General features: G+C 44.5%; 1 protein-coding gene across 2 annotated transcripts; it reads left to right on the top strand.

Moving 5' to 3' along the window:
- The first annotated feature begins 552 nt into the window (after positions 1 to 552).
- Positions 553 to 15,540, top strand: LOC139537836 (PWWP domain-containing protein 2A-like). Of its 2 annotated transcripts, XM_071339662.1 has the most exons (3): positions 553 to 1,723; positions 8,555 to 10,437; positions 14,954 to 15,540. In XM_071339662.1, exons 1-2 carry the CDS (start codon positions 585 to 587, stop codon positions 10,407 to 10,409), a joined length of 2,994 nt encoding a protein of 997 aa, XP_071195763.1. In that variant the 5' UTR covers positions 553 to 584; the 3' UTR covers positions 10,410 to 10,437; positions 14,954 to 15,540. The 2 variants fall into 2 exon arrangements, with proteins under 2 accessions (XP_071195763.1, XP_071195762.1); XM_071339661.1 differs by lacking the exon at positions 14,954 to 15,540 and having other exon boundaries at positions 8,555 to 10,564.
- Positions 15,541 to 16,085: the final 545 nt, after the last annotated feature.

Below are 16,085 nucleotides of genomic sequence, written 5' to 3'. Positions count from 1 at the left end.
CCTCTAGCACTGAGATGCAGGTGCCTTTAGACCGCTGCGCCACTCGGGAGCCCAACAAATACTTTTGAGGTGCCGAAGCAGCATTTTTTTCGGTTACTTGAATTTTTTTATTTACACCTTTTTAGAAGTACATACCGGAGTAAATGAAGCTAGTTGCTCAACGAAACTCCATATTTGACATTAAAACGTTTGCAAAGCTGTCTATTGGGAGTTTGAACCGGAGCTTCCTGGGGGTTAGACATCTCTAACGCACAGATACTGGGGCAGTATTGAACCAAAGACAAAGGTCCTAATGTCAATGGGCCTACTGTAAATGTTGTAACATTTCTGCTTGAACATCGCTGGTGCCTAAAATACAATACAATACAATATCGCCCCTTGTGGCAAATGTTTACAAAACCAGACAAAGGGAGCCAATTACAAAAGTGTTTCCAGGGGTTTCTGTTGAATGACGTGGACATTGACCAGTCAAGTACAACTTTGTAGTTTGCTGGCCAATCCCAAGTGGTCTTGAGTTTCAAGTGGGCGGGCTCTATCGCTATCACAGGGAGAGGACCTGGCCGTACAAGCAAAGCGGAAAGAAAATGGCGGCCGTGGCTGCGGAGCCAGGAGCTGCTGCGGCATCAACAACAACAGCGGGGAACAGTGGTGATTTCGAACCGGAACCGGAGCCGGAGGCCAAAATCGACTTCGATGCGACGCAGGAGTACGCACCAGTAATGGACCATGTTCACCAACTCAAGGATGGGGATGCAGTTCAGGAATGCAACCAGGTCCAAATGGAGCTAGTGAGCAGGCCAGACCTAGAAGCAGCGGGAAAAGCCCTCGCTGCTAGTGCTGAGGATGAACAGATCGAGGCAGGCTGTCTCGGGGTCGGCGTAGAAAAAACGGAGAACCATGCTCTCGAGGGCTTTGGCTCCAAATACACCATGTCGCGAGCGGAACGTTTGAAACAGTTTTTTTCGCCGAATGTTGAACCTGCAAACGAGGTCAGTAAGCACGAGCCCTACGCCTGCCTTCAGAATAGCTCCATCTCCGATTCACAGCCATCGGTGGTCTTTTTGCATTCGTTCCCTGCGCAACCTGTGGCTACGGAGGCTGAGCTGTCGTTAGCAGAGCCAGCAGAACCCATTATAGATTACGATAAGAACCCAGAATTAACCCAACCTACTAATATCGAGTGTGACTATAGAGCTTTAATTAAACCGTCTCACGAGGCTGAACTGGATCCCGAACCCGCAGATGAATTTCCTTCTGTCTCCGAGTACAAGAATGACGACTCATCAGAAGCTGCTTCGCTTGAACGTCCCCAGTCCATAGACCACGTCGACTTTCTACCAATTCTAGAGAGGGAGACAGTCCTTGGGACACCCGTGGAGGCTGGTTACATGTGTGACTTTTCGAGCATAACAACCCAGAACATTCCGAGACCCGAGGTTCCTGTAATGCCAGTGGACCAGGTACACTCCTCGGCAGAACTTGGAGACTCGTGTTCACCACAGAGGTTCGAAACGAATTTCAATGAAAGCGATCCAGTATCGAAACCCTCTCCCCCTGTGTCTGGTGCTGAAACTGAGGAGCTACAGCCGGATTCTGTGCACAACCTGATACCTGGGTCCGAGGTTCGAGTATCTCTGGATCACATAATCGACGACGCACTGGTGGTGTCCTTTCAGTTAGGCAAGAAACTCTTCTCCGGGGTTCTGATGGACCTATCTAAAAGGTATATTATGATCCTTCTCAGAAATGTCTCTTATTATGTTTTTCTAGCTTTGTCACTTTCTGTCACTTTTCTGTTCTTAAGTGTAGGCCTACACCTGGAATCATATCACTTTGTTTTGTTTACTACTGACATCCATGGCACATACAAATGTACACTCCTGAAATATGTGGTGCGTCTACATTCCTAACTTGTGCTTTTGCAAACCCATGTCCCATCTTCCTAACCTTAACAGACACCGTTTTCTACTCTTGCCACAGGGCGAGGGGTCAAGCTACCAAGTGACCTCTATAGCTTGACAACCAAGTCACAAAAAATACAGAGAGTAACTGCTCGTATCCCCAATTATGTGGGCTGTGCTTTCGGTTTTAGTCTTTTCAGTTTACAAAACTCATCTTGGTTTTATTTACAAAGTCCAGTTATATCAGAGGTCAACTGGAGAGGAGGATCACATGAACAGTCTATAGTGTAAGGTCAGTCTTATGTATTTCCATACAGGATTTACCCTAGTGTTTTACCCAAAAGGCTCAGAGACTTTTCTGTTTCCATTTACTTGAGCCTCAATGGGCCATGGCTCCGGCAGCCCTGCTCTCACTTAGGGCCAAAGCCAGGCCACTGGTACTTTTCAGCTGTCATTTTACATAACAATGGCTAACTGTGAACTTTTAACACCTTCGCACAAAGCAACACTTTTTTTATTATGCAGAGGTTGATGATTCTGCTCTTCACAAGTCCTCACTGTCAGCCCAAGCTATGTAAACACAATGCCCCTAGTATATCATAAGGGTGTATACACTAGTCTAACACTGGTGTTACAGTCGAAAAGCAGCATTGGAGAGTGGTGCAGTTGGTAGAGTAGAACTATGCTACTGTTACCCCCCCCCCTCGGTTTCTGTCTTATTTTCCTCTTTGTCATTTATCACCCGCCTCATCAACACCTTTCCTCCACCCCCCCCCCCACACTTCTTTCTCTCACTTATCAGCTGCAGATCTATATTTAGGGTCATCGTTAAACTTTCTTATTTTTGCCTGGGGCCTATGTAAATTATCCTTATTATGTTAAGCAAAGGTGACATCTGCACACACAAACTTTACTAAACTATTAGAGGAAATCAACACTTTGGTGTTTCGTTTCCCTTCACAAGCGGCTCTTTGTGGAGTTGTGCTTTAGATGTTCATATCATTTCAGGGTATAATTTCAGGATATCTTCATATCATTTCAGGGTATAATTTCAGGATATCTTCATATCATTTCAGGGTATAATATCAGGATATCTTCATATCATTTCAGGATATCTTCATATAATATCATTTCAGGATAACTTCATATAATTTCAGGATATCTTCATATAATATAATTTCAGGATATCTTCATATAATATAATTTCAGGATATCTTCATATAATATCATTTCAGGATATCTTCATATCATTTCAGGGTATAATATCAGGATATCTTCATATCCTATCTGATATTATACTCTGAAATGATATGAAGATATCCTGATATTATACGCTGATTTGATATCTTGATATCATTTCAGGATATCTTCATATCATTTCAGAGTATAATATCAGGATATGTTAATTTTTGGTGTTATACCGTGTAGACCTAGGCTATTAATATAGTATGTCAATACATGGAATAATATATAATATAACTTGGGAAGCCAAATTAGTTTAAGTTGCTATGATAAGATCCTGAGCAGCGGTCATCTCAAAGACAATGGTCAGTTCATTGCAATGACAAGATGGAGGCCACTAAAACCTTAGGGTTTCCTTTTCCAATCTTACAGCACTGTAGATAATCAGCACCCTCTACAAACAAAATACTATTTTTTTTTTTTAGATCCTCATTGTTGAGTCTAAGCAGAGATCTGTATATAATGACAAGATGCTTATTTCTCCGCCTTAACAATAGGAGTCGTTGTCCCAAAGAGGGGAAGGCAGGCAACATAGAAACTCATTGGGCTTATTTTTGATAGATTTTGGTGAGAGTTAAACCTCTTGTTTCGCATTTTCCTCTCTAGTTTAAGGGATCGGTTTATGGCTTTTTGTTTTCCAAAAGTCCCCTGAGTGCAGGCCTTGTGCCTGTGATTGGCCAGAGTGTGTTCCATAACATAGGTCATTAGAGAATGACCTATATGGATTTTTTTTAGGGCCGATAGCGATTCTTGAGGGTCAAGGAGGCCAACTGACAATATTTTAGACTGATATTCAATATCATTAAATTTAAAAATGTTGATTACAAAATTTCCCAGAGACAGCCATGTATACATTCATTTAAAAAATCTAACAAAAAATGTGATTTTGATAAAATATTCGACCTACATTACAACATAATGGTGATAATTGTATTTGAATGGTAAATCTTTTGATAAACTGGGTAAATTAAGATGGCAAAGGCTTACTCACAATACAGGTGAATTGCATATTCAATAGGAGTATTTGAGCTTGTTTTGGCTGACCAGTGTCTATTCCTTCCATGTGGGACTTCTATTGGCCTACTGATCAACAACGTTTACATAGAAGCATCACTCCATGTCAAGCCGGTATGGAAGGACATCATATAGGCTTTTAGTTTGACTATATTAAATAACATCTATTCAATCCAAATGGGTCCAATGTAACCTAATGATTTGGGGTCACGGATGCTTATGAAACTAGTATTTTTTTGGTAATTTTCCGTGAGTAGGAAAACTTATTTTTTTCAGATGTCATGACTCATCTCTAAACAGCTCTGCTGCTAGGATGAAACAACTCAATTGGCTAGATCAGCTATCTGTCAAGAATTGGGCGGGTTGTAACTTGATTCTACTGCTACGATTGGATAGAGTTAGGCTGTAACTCCACTTCCTTTCACATCCCTCCATCGCTCATATCACTTGGTGCTATTTACTGCTACTATGAGAACTATCTCAATGGCGATGACATTTGCTACCAAGTCATAATGTGCATAATATCTAACGAGAGCGAGGCTAGTAAAAAAAGACTCACTTGACGATGCAAGTTCTGTTCGAATGACTCAAATCTGAGGAGTGAGAATGCACACAAGCACGGAAGACACATTTCAGTTGAAGTCATTCAGTTGTACAACTGACTAGGTATCCCCCTTTCCCTCTATAGCTTTCTTGGTCCATAAACATGCAGGAAGATTTTTAGCTAGCTAAACCCATTGCCAACCTATATTTAGGTATTTTAAAACACTTGCTTCTGTCAATTTACGGATACAATTGCCTGTTGGTCAAATTAACACACCAGTAAATAGCTAATGTTACATCGCAAGTCAGATGGCTCGTTGCCGAAAATGGTGCATGTTCAAAATGATTATTAAGAACAAATTCTTATTTATAATGACGGCCTACTCGGGAACAGTGGGTTAACTGCCGTGTTCAGGGGCAGAATGACAGATTTTTACCATGTCAGCTCAGGGATTCGATCCAGCAACCTTTCGGTTACTGGCCCAACGAGAAGGCCCGATAGACTAGAAAAGGCCAATATCGGCCCGATATATCGTCTTGGCCGATTTATCGGTCTTTCTCGACAGATCATATGGTGGTGTTGTTTTCCCCATTTGGATGTGTGCTCAAAAGACTGTCGGTTTGAACTATAGACATAGACCGAGGCCCGGTTCCCCAAAAGCATCTTAAGGCTAATAAGTTCATCGTTAGAATCATCAATGGTTCTAACGATGAACAGCCATAAGATGCATTCTGGAAACCGGGCCCTGGAACATTCCATATTCTACTTAAGCACTTATCTGAAACATCAGAAAAAAATCGTTATTACAAATGATGGTGGAAATTCCACCCACCTATCATACGGTGACACTACTACCATATTGCATGTACCTATCCAATAGTGATGGGGGGGGGGGGTCAATAGTTACATATCGCAATATTATTTTTGGGATGATATTGATCCTATAACGCCAAGTATGGATTTAAATGTTTGCTTGTTTTTGTTGCTCTGTAGCATGCAGGTAGCCTAGTGGCTAGAGTGTTGGACCAGTAACTGAAAGGTTGCTGGATCGAATCCCTGAGCTGATAAGGTAAAAATCTGTCGTTCTGCCCCCGAGCAAGGCAGTTAACACACTGTTCCCCAGGCGCCGAAGTCGTGGATGTCGATTATGGCAGCCCCCCGCACCTCTCTGATTAGGAGGGGTTGGGTTATTTGTGGAAGAAGCATTCAGTTGTACAACTGACTAGGGTATCTCCCTTTCCCTAACTAGTGCTAGTCGGCTGTACCTGTGACAAAACCCCAGTATTTTTCATCCTATAGCTCCTATAGCTCGTGTGAGCCACCATATTTTCAGTACTTTTATTTCAATTACCGATCAAAACTACATTTTCTCAAAGCTCTCTCTTCTCTCTGCAGCAAATATATAGTGAGCAATATGTTTGAAACATCAGATCGCAATACATATAGAATGGTGAGAATCACAATACATATCGTATCGGCCCCTACGTATCGTGATAATATTGTATCGTGAGGTCTCTGGCCATTCCCAGCCCTATACTATCCAATAAGCCTATTTCAGATCTAGGGGTAGAATCTGTTTCTTGACCAAGCCATCTTTTTGTCCAGCATCCCTTGATAAGGAAGGAGAAGATGGTGGTTGTGTGACAATGAAAGGTGTTGGTTGATAAGGAGGCTGCTGTGATGGAAAGCAAAGGCAGTGGCTAGGAACGGCATGTTCTCCTGTTCATGGCTGTTTCATTAGTTGTGATCAGTCTTCCTAATCCTTGTGCAATTTTACACTTCGTGTCGGCTGTCACAGAGGAATCTGCATCTTTCGGCGGTTTCAAGGATGTTTATAAGTAGGAACGGATGGGCTCATGGCCAGATTAATGCAAGGATGGATGTACTTGCTTTATGTAACTGCCAGGGAAGCAATTAATTTCAACTGGACACATCCCTCTGGTTTAGAGAGATTGAATGTTTGTATGTAGCCTTCAGTGCAGTAATTAAGTACAAGCATCCCTACCCTCCACGTTTAATGTTATGCTCTGAAAAAGGCCGTAGCCTACCACTATTGTCCAGTTACATTTTCAGTTCCCATGATGGCTCAGTGCAGTCCAGGCCTCGTCAAGGTGACTTCTGGGGAATCCTTTCCCCCTATTCTATTAGAGAATATTCTCTATCTATCCTGTGCAGACTGTTTCACACCATGACCCAGTGCTGTGATGTATAATTCCTAGTCATCTGGTGGTTAGCTAAAACACCATGCATGGGCTTATCATCTCTGCTCTGCTGGGGAAAATCATCCATCCTCCATCCTCAACCTGAATCATGACTGGTATTGTTTCATACCGTCTCCTCGCCTATGTAAACAATGCACAATCTCTCTTCAAATTAGAGAAATTATATCATTATAATTAGTGGTTGCTGTGACTGCAATTTGATCCGTTACTGAAATTGCCCTCTCCCATGAATGTCAAGTGCATTTAAAAGCAACACTTCTCGGCATATGTTTACGCTCCCATTTGTATAATCATGTTTTGCCGTTGCATTAATTTACAAGATGCTCATGTAGACATGACATAAGGAAATGGGTTAGTATTGGACTATTTGTTTTGAGTGTATCTCCTAATACCATGTTACAATGAATGCTCCTATTAAAGGGACGCAGCAGGGCTTTTTGTGTGATTTCAGCCAGTAGTTTTGAAAGTAGCTCACAAACCAAAACGGCCCCGAAAAATTGTGAACAATTTTGTACAACGTCTTCCATTTAGTGTATATATATATATATTACGTACTGCAAAAATCAAATAAAAATCCTGAAATTTGTATGTTACAAATTCCAATTTGTACAATATGTTACGAATTTGTAAATGCTTAAGATCCCATTCAATCTCTTTAAGGAAGAGTATAGATCCAATGTTTTGTTCTCCACCCGGCACAGCCAGAAGAGGACTGGCCACCCCTCAGAGCCTGGTTCCTCTCTAGGTTTCTACCTAGGTTCCTGCTTTTCTAAGGAGTTTTTCCCTTAGCCACCGTGCTTCTACATCTGCATTGCTTGCTGTTTGGGGTTTTAGGCTGGGTTTCTGTATCGCACTTTGTGACATCGGCTGATGTAAAAAAGGCTTTATAAATACATTTGATTGATTCTCCAAAGGGGAGTGTGGTTCAGTACAGGCCCACTAGAGGTAGGATATGACCCTGCCTGCAATCCTTACATTGTAGCGCAGCAGGAGAGTGTGCTTTCATCACTATAGCACATTCAGAGATCGATTTATAGCCATTAATCCAAAATAACGGAATAGGTTTTTGACCAGAAAGGTGAGATTTTAACCTTTCTTGGAGTATGCAACATTACTAGTTATTGTTTATGGTCTTCTCATGATAAATAACTACTTTCGGGGGTTACGTAGATTACATGGGAGTTTAAGCGATTTTAAGACTTCATTGTTTCTGACTCACTTTTAATGAATAAAGTTGGAGGGAAGTTGAGCATTAATATTGTAAACAAAGCTTGGTTTCCTGCTGTGTTTTCAGGGCCTTGTGCACTCTAGTTACCTACTGGTGGTTTTGTGTTTGTCTGTGGGAACTCCTTTGATCTCCTGCAACACTAGTTTAGTGTGCTGCTGTTCTTCACAGCACTCTTTTTACGTCTGAAACTTTTCTCCTTGCATGTTCAGGATTTAATGGCTTTAGATGTATGTACTAAATGTACCGACGTAGGCCTGAAATTAGAGATGTCTTGAATTTAGCATGAAATGTCAGAAATACAAGAGAAACTAAAAACAAACCTTAGCCAATGAATGATATGAGTTATTTTTGTTGTTGTTGAGTTATCCACAGTTTCTAAATCCTCTCAACTTTCTATTCTCAGGTTTGGACCCTATGGAATTCCAATCACTCTGTTCCCCGAGAGAGAATACAAGGATAAACCTGAATCTATGCAGCTAAAGACGGAACAACTCCAGTCAGAGACTGAGAATGTGGAAAAGCCAATCCAGGAAAACCCCGATGGCCAAGTCGTCACAGTGCCCGAACCAAACCCTGACCCCCAGCCTAACCCATGGACTTCAAAACCTCCGCCACTGTTTCAGGAAGGAGCCCCTTACCCTCCCCCTTTGTTCATCAGGGACACCTACAACCAGTCGTTACCTCAGCCGCCTCCCCGCAAGATCAGGCGGCCCAAGCGCAGGCTGTACCGCGAGGAACCCACCTCCATCATGAATGCCATCAAGTTGCGGCCCCGTCAGGTGCTCTGTGACAAGTGCAAGGGCGCTGTCACGACAGTGGACAAGAGGGAGCCACGCAGAGGCCCTGTGTCAGACTCTAGGAGCGAGGATGCCAAGCGGAGACGCAACGACAGTGCAGCCACTGTCAGCAAGCGGCTGCGCAATGACCCCCGCTCAGAGGAGAAGAGCCGTGCTGCTGAGGTGGCCAAACGACAGGTCTCCTCTTCTTCCTCCTCTCTGGGCCAGGTGAAGGGCGGAGCTGGAGGGAACAGGGTTCTGAGGGCGACCTCCACCACAACATCATCACCGGTGAACAGCGGCTCCAGAGTCCAGCTCAATGCCAAGAAAATGCTGCAGAGCAAAAATGTTGATCACTCCAAGGCCCGGGAGGTGCTGAAACTGGCCAAGACCCAGAAGAGGCAGAGGGAGACTACGGTCACTGACAGCAGTGGCAACGCCAAGACGGTGACGAGGGCAGCCGCCCTGCAGGAGGCCCACGCACACCAGAAGGTCCATTTCACCCGGCGGCTGCAGCAGATCAGCGGGGTGGGACCAAGCAACGCCACTCCTCTCCCACCCAGGATGCGCATCAAGCCTCAAAGGTACCGTAATGAAGAGAATGACTCTTCTACATGTAAGCTGCCTTGCCTGGAGAAAGTGCCGGGAATTGGCTGTTTGTCCCCTCCAAAGCCAGACGCGCCCTGCTGCACCGCCACACGCTCCTCCTCCTGCTCCACAGGCCAGGCCGCTGCTGCTGAAAGCCAGGGCCCAGATAACGGGCCAGAACCTGAGGTTTGTCCTCAGCCCCAAGTGGAGCCCCCCACAGCCACGGAGCACGGTGACCCCAAGGCGGAGCAGGGGGAGCAGGAGGAGAGGCGGGAGACGCGTGGCAGCAAGGCTGGCAACCTTGTCGTTTTCATGAACCTTAACCCCGGCCAGCCGGACTCCTCTAATACCTCCATGTGCAGCGTTGATAGTGCAGACGACTTAAAGTCCTCAGACTCAGAGTGTAGCTCTACGGAGAGCTTTAACTTTCCCCCTCCCGGTCGCCCCTCGCCCCCCGTCCCCGGCACGTCCTCAGCAGTCGCTGACCCGTCGCCTGCCCCTACGGAAGAGAAAAAGCCCTGTAAATCTCAGAAAGTGTTTTCTAAAAATGTGTCTAAGTGTGTCTCTCTGGAGGGCAGGACCATTTGCGTAGGGGACATTGTTTGGGCCAAAATATATGGCTTTCCCTGGTGGCCAGCCCGCGTCTTAGGCATCCAAATCAGTCGCAAAGATAATGGGCTCTTAGTCAGGCAGGAGGCCCGTGTCGCCTGGTTTGGTTCACCCACCACCTCCTTCCTGGCTCTTGCACAGGTCGCCCCTTTTCTAGAAAGCTTCCAGTCACGCTTTGACAAGAAGAGAAAGGGCTTGTACCGTAAAGCCATCACAGAGGCAGCCAAGGCTGCCAAGCAGCTCACTCCCGAGGTTCGCGCCTTGCTTACGCAATTCGAGACGTGAGGTGGTGTGCTTTGGGGGAAAAGGAAAGGTAGGCAAAAATGGCACCCACTTTCGTCCCCCCCTGCATCTCTCCCCTGCTCGTCACCTTCCGGGCCCCCTCACCTTCCAGGGAGAAAGAAACTAAATATTTCAGGCCAGAACACAACCAGTAATAATTTTTTTTGTACGCTTCAAAAGGGACTGGATGGTATGGGGTTATGAACCTTGCTGGGTATATAAGGATGGCAGTGTATTTTTACTTTATCCTATCAAGTATCACTTTTTTCCAACCTGGTGGAAATCTGGTAATTGTATATTTTAGGAACATTTTTATTCACTGGTCAGTGATTTTGAATATTCTCCTTCTTAAATTGAAGCCTTTAAATGTCACTCTTTGTTCAAGGAAACTTACGTCATGTTCTAACACTGCGGGTTCATAGGTTAATCAATCGAGTTCCGCTGCCAATTGTCAAAATCTTAGAGACAAAAAAGGTATTTCTTTCCCGTCTATGCAACAAACGGTTCAGTGTCAGATACTGTGAATGGAAAGATACAGGATCTGAGCAGGAGTAGATATTATGTATCTGTACGGGTGGAAGACATGCTGTAGCTGTGATGTGACCAGGAAGTGGACACTTGTGGATTTGAAGAGAGAGCAGGCGTAGGGGCTTATGTACCTCAGACATAGTCATAGCTGCCTGGCTGTGGGAGCTGCCAGCCAGGACTTTCCAGACAGTTGAGCCTTGGTAGCGAGGAGAGGAGGTGCCTTTAAGCCAGACAGGTGGGCCGGGGTGGTGAGGAGAGGAGGTGTCTTTAAGCCAGACAGGTGGGCCGGGGTGGTGAGGAGAGGAGGTGTCTTTAAGCCAGACAGGTGGGCCGGGGTGGTGAGGAGAGGAGGTGTCTTTAAGCCAGACAGGTGGGCCGGGGTGGTGAGGAGAGGAGGTGTCTTTTTAAGCCAAAGTCGCCTCAAGTGGAGGTGAGAGGAGGATGGTGTGCCGCTCCTCATCCCCTCTCAAAATAGAGATGGCTATTGATACAGTACCCCCCCTCCACCCATATTTCTACAGTGCTACTACATAATCTAGTTCCCTTGACTCAGGCCTCCTCACTCCCCCTGTCTCTGTTCTTCTATCTATGTCCTGTCTACCTAATGCTCTACTGAGTTATCCAAGACTGTTCTATTCCTACTTCTCTAATCTTCCTAGCTAGCGCCTTGGTTTTTCATACATAAAACGATGCCCAATTGTTTTAAAATCACTGATTTAATGAATTGTCTGCATCGGGACATTTTCAACAAACATTTAGTTGATGCAGTGAAAGCTTCCCATTTCAATGATATTGAGTCGACTAGCATTGGCAGTGGGAAGCCATTTTAGTTACTCCTCATAAACCGATGTGATATGGTAGCACGTTACATTTTTTGCTAATTTTGTTAAACTTTTACTATGGGTTTGCCATATCTTGTTGATTTACTAAGTTGCCCAGTGATTTCTCAGTCTCCGTTGTTAGACCTACTCCACCCTAATTTGAAGTGGGAAATGTGTGTTGACTTTATTTGGTGCGTCTGAACTTTATCTTCTATCACTTCCTTCACTGCTTGGCTAATCTCGTACGACTGTGAATCTTGATTTGATATATTATGTACAGTACAATCTGTATCAAATTATTTACAACTTTCATGATGATTCATGTTAAAGGGTTTTCTTTAGTTTGACTGAGGGGAGGGCGGGGTGAGGAAAGGTGACCTCTCCTGCTGGCTGAAGGGGGGGGGGGGGGGGGTGGAGAGATGACCTATCCTGGCTGAAGGGGGGTGGGGCGGCGTTGTGTGGAAATTTACTTATCCTGGCTGAAAGGGGGTGTGGGAAGAACCTCTCCTGCTGGCTGAAGGGGGGGGGGGGTGGAGAGATAACCTATCCTGGCTGAAAGGGGGGGGGGTTTGAGGAAAGATGACCTATCCTGGCTGAAAGGGGGTGGTTTGAGGAAAGATGACCTATCCTGGCTGAGGGAGGGGGGGGGGGGGTTGAGAAAATATGACCTATCCTGGCTGAAAGGGGGGGTTGAGGAAAGATGACCTATCCGGGCTGACGGGGGGGGGGGGGGGTTGAGGAAAGATGACCTATCCTGGCTGAAAGGGGGGGGGGGGGGGAAAGATGACCTATCCTGGCTGAAAGGGGGGGTGGGGGTTGAGGAAAGATGACCTATCCTGGCTGAAAGGGGGGGGGGGTGAGGAAAGATGACCTATCCTGGCTGAAAGGGGGGGGGGTGGGTTGAGGAAAGATGACCTATCCTGGCTGAAAGGGGAGGGGTAAAGATGATCTGTTATGTAATTATGGGTTCACTTCAGATTTGACCATTTCATCACAAAAATGATGAATTACATTTCCTAAATATGTTACTAGCCACTCTTGACTAAATATGAAACGACATACAGTAAGACTAACATTGCCTCCCTTTTGGCCCGAACAGGTAGAGATCAGAGGCCTATTGCTTGGTAGCACACACTGACCTGACCATTGTTACAAGCAGAAACATTTATGGTTATGACAGTTGGCTCTGTTTCTTTCTGACTTCGATCATCTGTTTGCAGATCAGAGAATGCTGTATAGGAGACAAAACCGTTGAAAAGTAACATTTGATGAACACTTGTGTAAATGTTTTCTGCTGTTTTTAAAAAAAAGTATATAAATAAAATGTAAACTTTAAAAGAATCTTCCCTAGTTGTCGTCATTTTAGTGCTCCTTCCATTAACACCTACAAATCCAATGACGTTTATAAGCCTTCAGTTTCACCTTGAAACAAGCTGTTGTAAAGATATTGATGGTCATTTGGAATTTGAGAGACTTCTAGTGTCTCTTTTGCACCAAATGGGGGGCCTTTTAAGTTGACAATGACTACGCCTTTTAAAATGGGGCTTGTGGTCTTTATATTAGCTGCGATTTTACTGCAACATTTTGTGGGGCTTTTATGAAATAGCAAACCTATATAGAAACGCATTTGCCAGTCAAAGCCCCATCTGTCACCTGGGGCTGTTAGCCAGTCAAGCCCCTGTCTGCCACCTGGGGCTGTTAGCCAGTCAAGCCCCTGTCTCCCACCTGGGGCTGTTAGCCAGTCAAGCCCCTGTCTGTCACCTGGGGCTGTTAGCCAGTCAAGCCCCCATCTGCCACCTGATGCTGTTAGCCAGTCAAGCCCCTGTCTGCCACCTGGGGCTGTTATCACATGAACGATAATGGGAGGAAAAGGGGGAATATGGTAGAAAAATTTTGCGCAAAATCATTCCTTTTATTGAACAGATTTTCTTACCTGCAAACAGATATAGGACCTATCTATTAAATATATCACCTGGTCAGACCATTATTACTGTTCCAAGTGGCTAATAGACCTTACAGTAATAATTGTCTGACTAGGCAATAATTTAATAGCTAGGTCATACAGAATAAATCAACCTTTATACGTCACATGCTTCGTAAACAACAGGTGTGGAACAACAGTGAAAGGCTTAATTACGGGCTCTTCCCAACAATGCAGAGAGAAAGCAAATAGAGACATAATATACAAGTAATAATAATAATATACACAATGTAATGGTAACTTGGCTATATACACGGCGTACCAGTACTGAGTCGATGTGCAGGGATACGGGTTAATCGAGGTAAATATGTACACAACCAGTCTTATGACTTGGAGGTAGAAGATGTTCAGGGTCCTGTTGGTTCCAGACTTGGTACATCGGTACCGCTTGCCGTGCGGTAGCAGAGAGAACAGTATGACTGACACCGTCTGGTATAGAGGTCCTGGATGGCAGGTCATTGACTTCATAGGCTAATGGAAAAAGAGCCATTGCTCAAGCAATGCTTTTGTAAATGAAATGGTACTGTGAAGTAACGTTTTGGTTTGAAATACAAATTAAAAGACAACCTATATATTTATGTTGAGCAGCATACACAACCTTACTTAAATAAAACAATCCACTCGGCAGCAGTCTAGGTTATCTGGCTTGAATGTCAAGGACATTTGAATATTCCGTTGAGTTAAATGCATGGCAGACCAGCAAACTGCTGAAACGTTTATGACGGAACACGATGACTCATTTGTGATGTCTATCTTGGTTTGCCACTGTCACATACTTGCTAGGCTGAGACATCCGTACAGGACAACTCGGGTAGAGATCCCTCATTGAGACATACATGAGCCCTCCCAAAATGCCTTAGGAGTGTTCTCCAGTCTGCAAGTAAAGCCATTGTAACGTGAACGATGTACCGTTTACTCAAGGAGTACAAGATTAATTCCTGGAGTTCACTGGAGTCCCCTCAAAAACCTTGTGTTGTTGGCTGACTAATGACCTACAGTCATATTCAATGAACATTTTAGTATTTGGATGAATGGCCGTCCTGCCAGGAACCATAGGATTGCCTTTTTCAATAATGTCTGTGCTTGGATAAAAAAAAAAAGAGGCTTTTTTTTAATGGCTATTGAATGTGCTTTCTTCCGTCCAAATACAGCAAGAACATGTCCTCTGATTTGGATGAAAAGGTCCCTGATGTGTCCATCTCTCTCTTCTCTTCCAGCGCTGCAACGCTGAAGGGCTGCTGATGGGTCCTTCACTCCGAACACCGCTATTGGTTGCAAGACTGTCGGACGGAAGGACGTGTCCAGAATTGATGGAGACATGTCATGGACATAATTATTTTTTATTTAAGTATCGGAAGAAGGAACATATATATTTATAATGGAAAGCAGACCTACTACTCCAGGCCTATCCATCTGATTTGAGCAGGCGTCCATTTCCTCGAGAATGTGATCTTCGTTTGAGTGGAGACTTCCGCATGTAGACAAGCACACGTGGGTTCTCTTGACTGTTATTGATATCTGTGACAGGACACAGGACTTTGCAGGGTTTTATAGTAGGTTGATCAGTGATCTTGAAATGCAAAGACAGAGAGCTTTGGGCCAGTAACAGGTCGCTTGTTCGAATCTCTGAGGCGACTAGGTGAAAAATCGTATCGATGTGCCCTTGAGCAAGGCACTTAACCCGACGAATTGCTCCTGTATGTCGCTCTGGATAAGAGCGTCTGCTAAATGACAAAAATGTAAATGTAAAAAAAAAAAAAAAAGGAATAAAAAACAATACTATGTAAAATAAAATATGTAGTGCAATAGAGATTGCATGTGCTATGCTATTGCAGTGCAGTCGCAGAAAAATGGGTTTTGTTGTGCGGGAAAAGTTATCCCGGTGTCCCAGTCTCTGCCACAACCCTAAATTAGCTCCTGTTATTCCACAGTGAGCTACCAGCTGAGCTACAAGCAGCCTTAGGGCTCGATTCAATCCGTATTGCTGAAGTCCAGCATTTTATAACGCGATTTAACATTTAGTAACGCGGGAACATTGCTTTTACATTTCGATCGCGCTTGTAGCGCAGCTCTTCACGGATCGAATTGAGCCCTGCTGAACACCTCCAAATGTCTAGAATGTTCCTGGGCAGCTGGAGTGTCGCAGTACTTGAGGTGTGTCGTCTACAGTTGACAGTCAAATACAGGAAAACAAAGATAGGCCTATATCACACTCCCCCCGCTCAGTGTCGTGTGACTTTCACACTGTCTTTCACCTTCCCTTGTTCTCTCCCCCTTATCCAGCTCAAAGACGTTATGACATTAAAATGTGCGAATTTAAGAATCCATGTCATTTTCCTTGCCAGCTGT

Source organism: Salvelinus alpinus, chromosome 13 (assembly GCF_045679555.1).
Source record: "Salvelinus alpinus chromosome 13, SLU_Salpinus.1, whole genome shotgun sequence".
In the NCBI taxonomy this organism is placed as follows: Eukaryota; Metazoa; Chordata; class Actinopteri; order Salmoniformes; family Salmonidae; genus Salvelinus; species Salvelinus alpinus.
This window is presented reverse-complemented; position numbering and strand designations above follow the sequence as displayed.

What these genes read in the sequence shown, in the direction of transcription:
- LOC139537836 (XM_071339662.1), top strand. Translation starts at nt 585, where the DNA reads ATGGCGGCCGTGGCTGCGGAGCCAGGAGCTGCTGCGGCATCAACAACA. An exon ending in CTGATGGACCTATCTAAAAG is followed by an intron (nt 1,724 to 8,554) that starts GTATATTATGAT and finishes TTCTATTCTCAG; the next exon opens with GTTTGGACCCTATGGAATTC.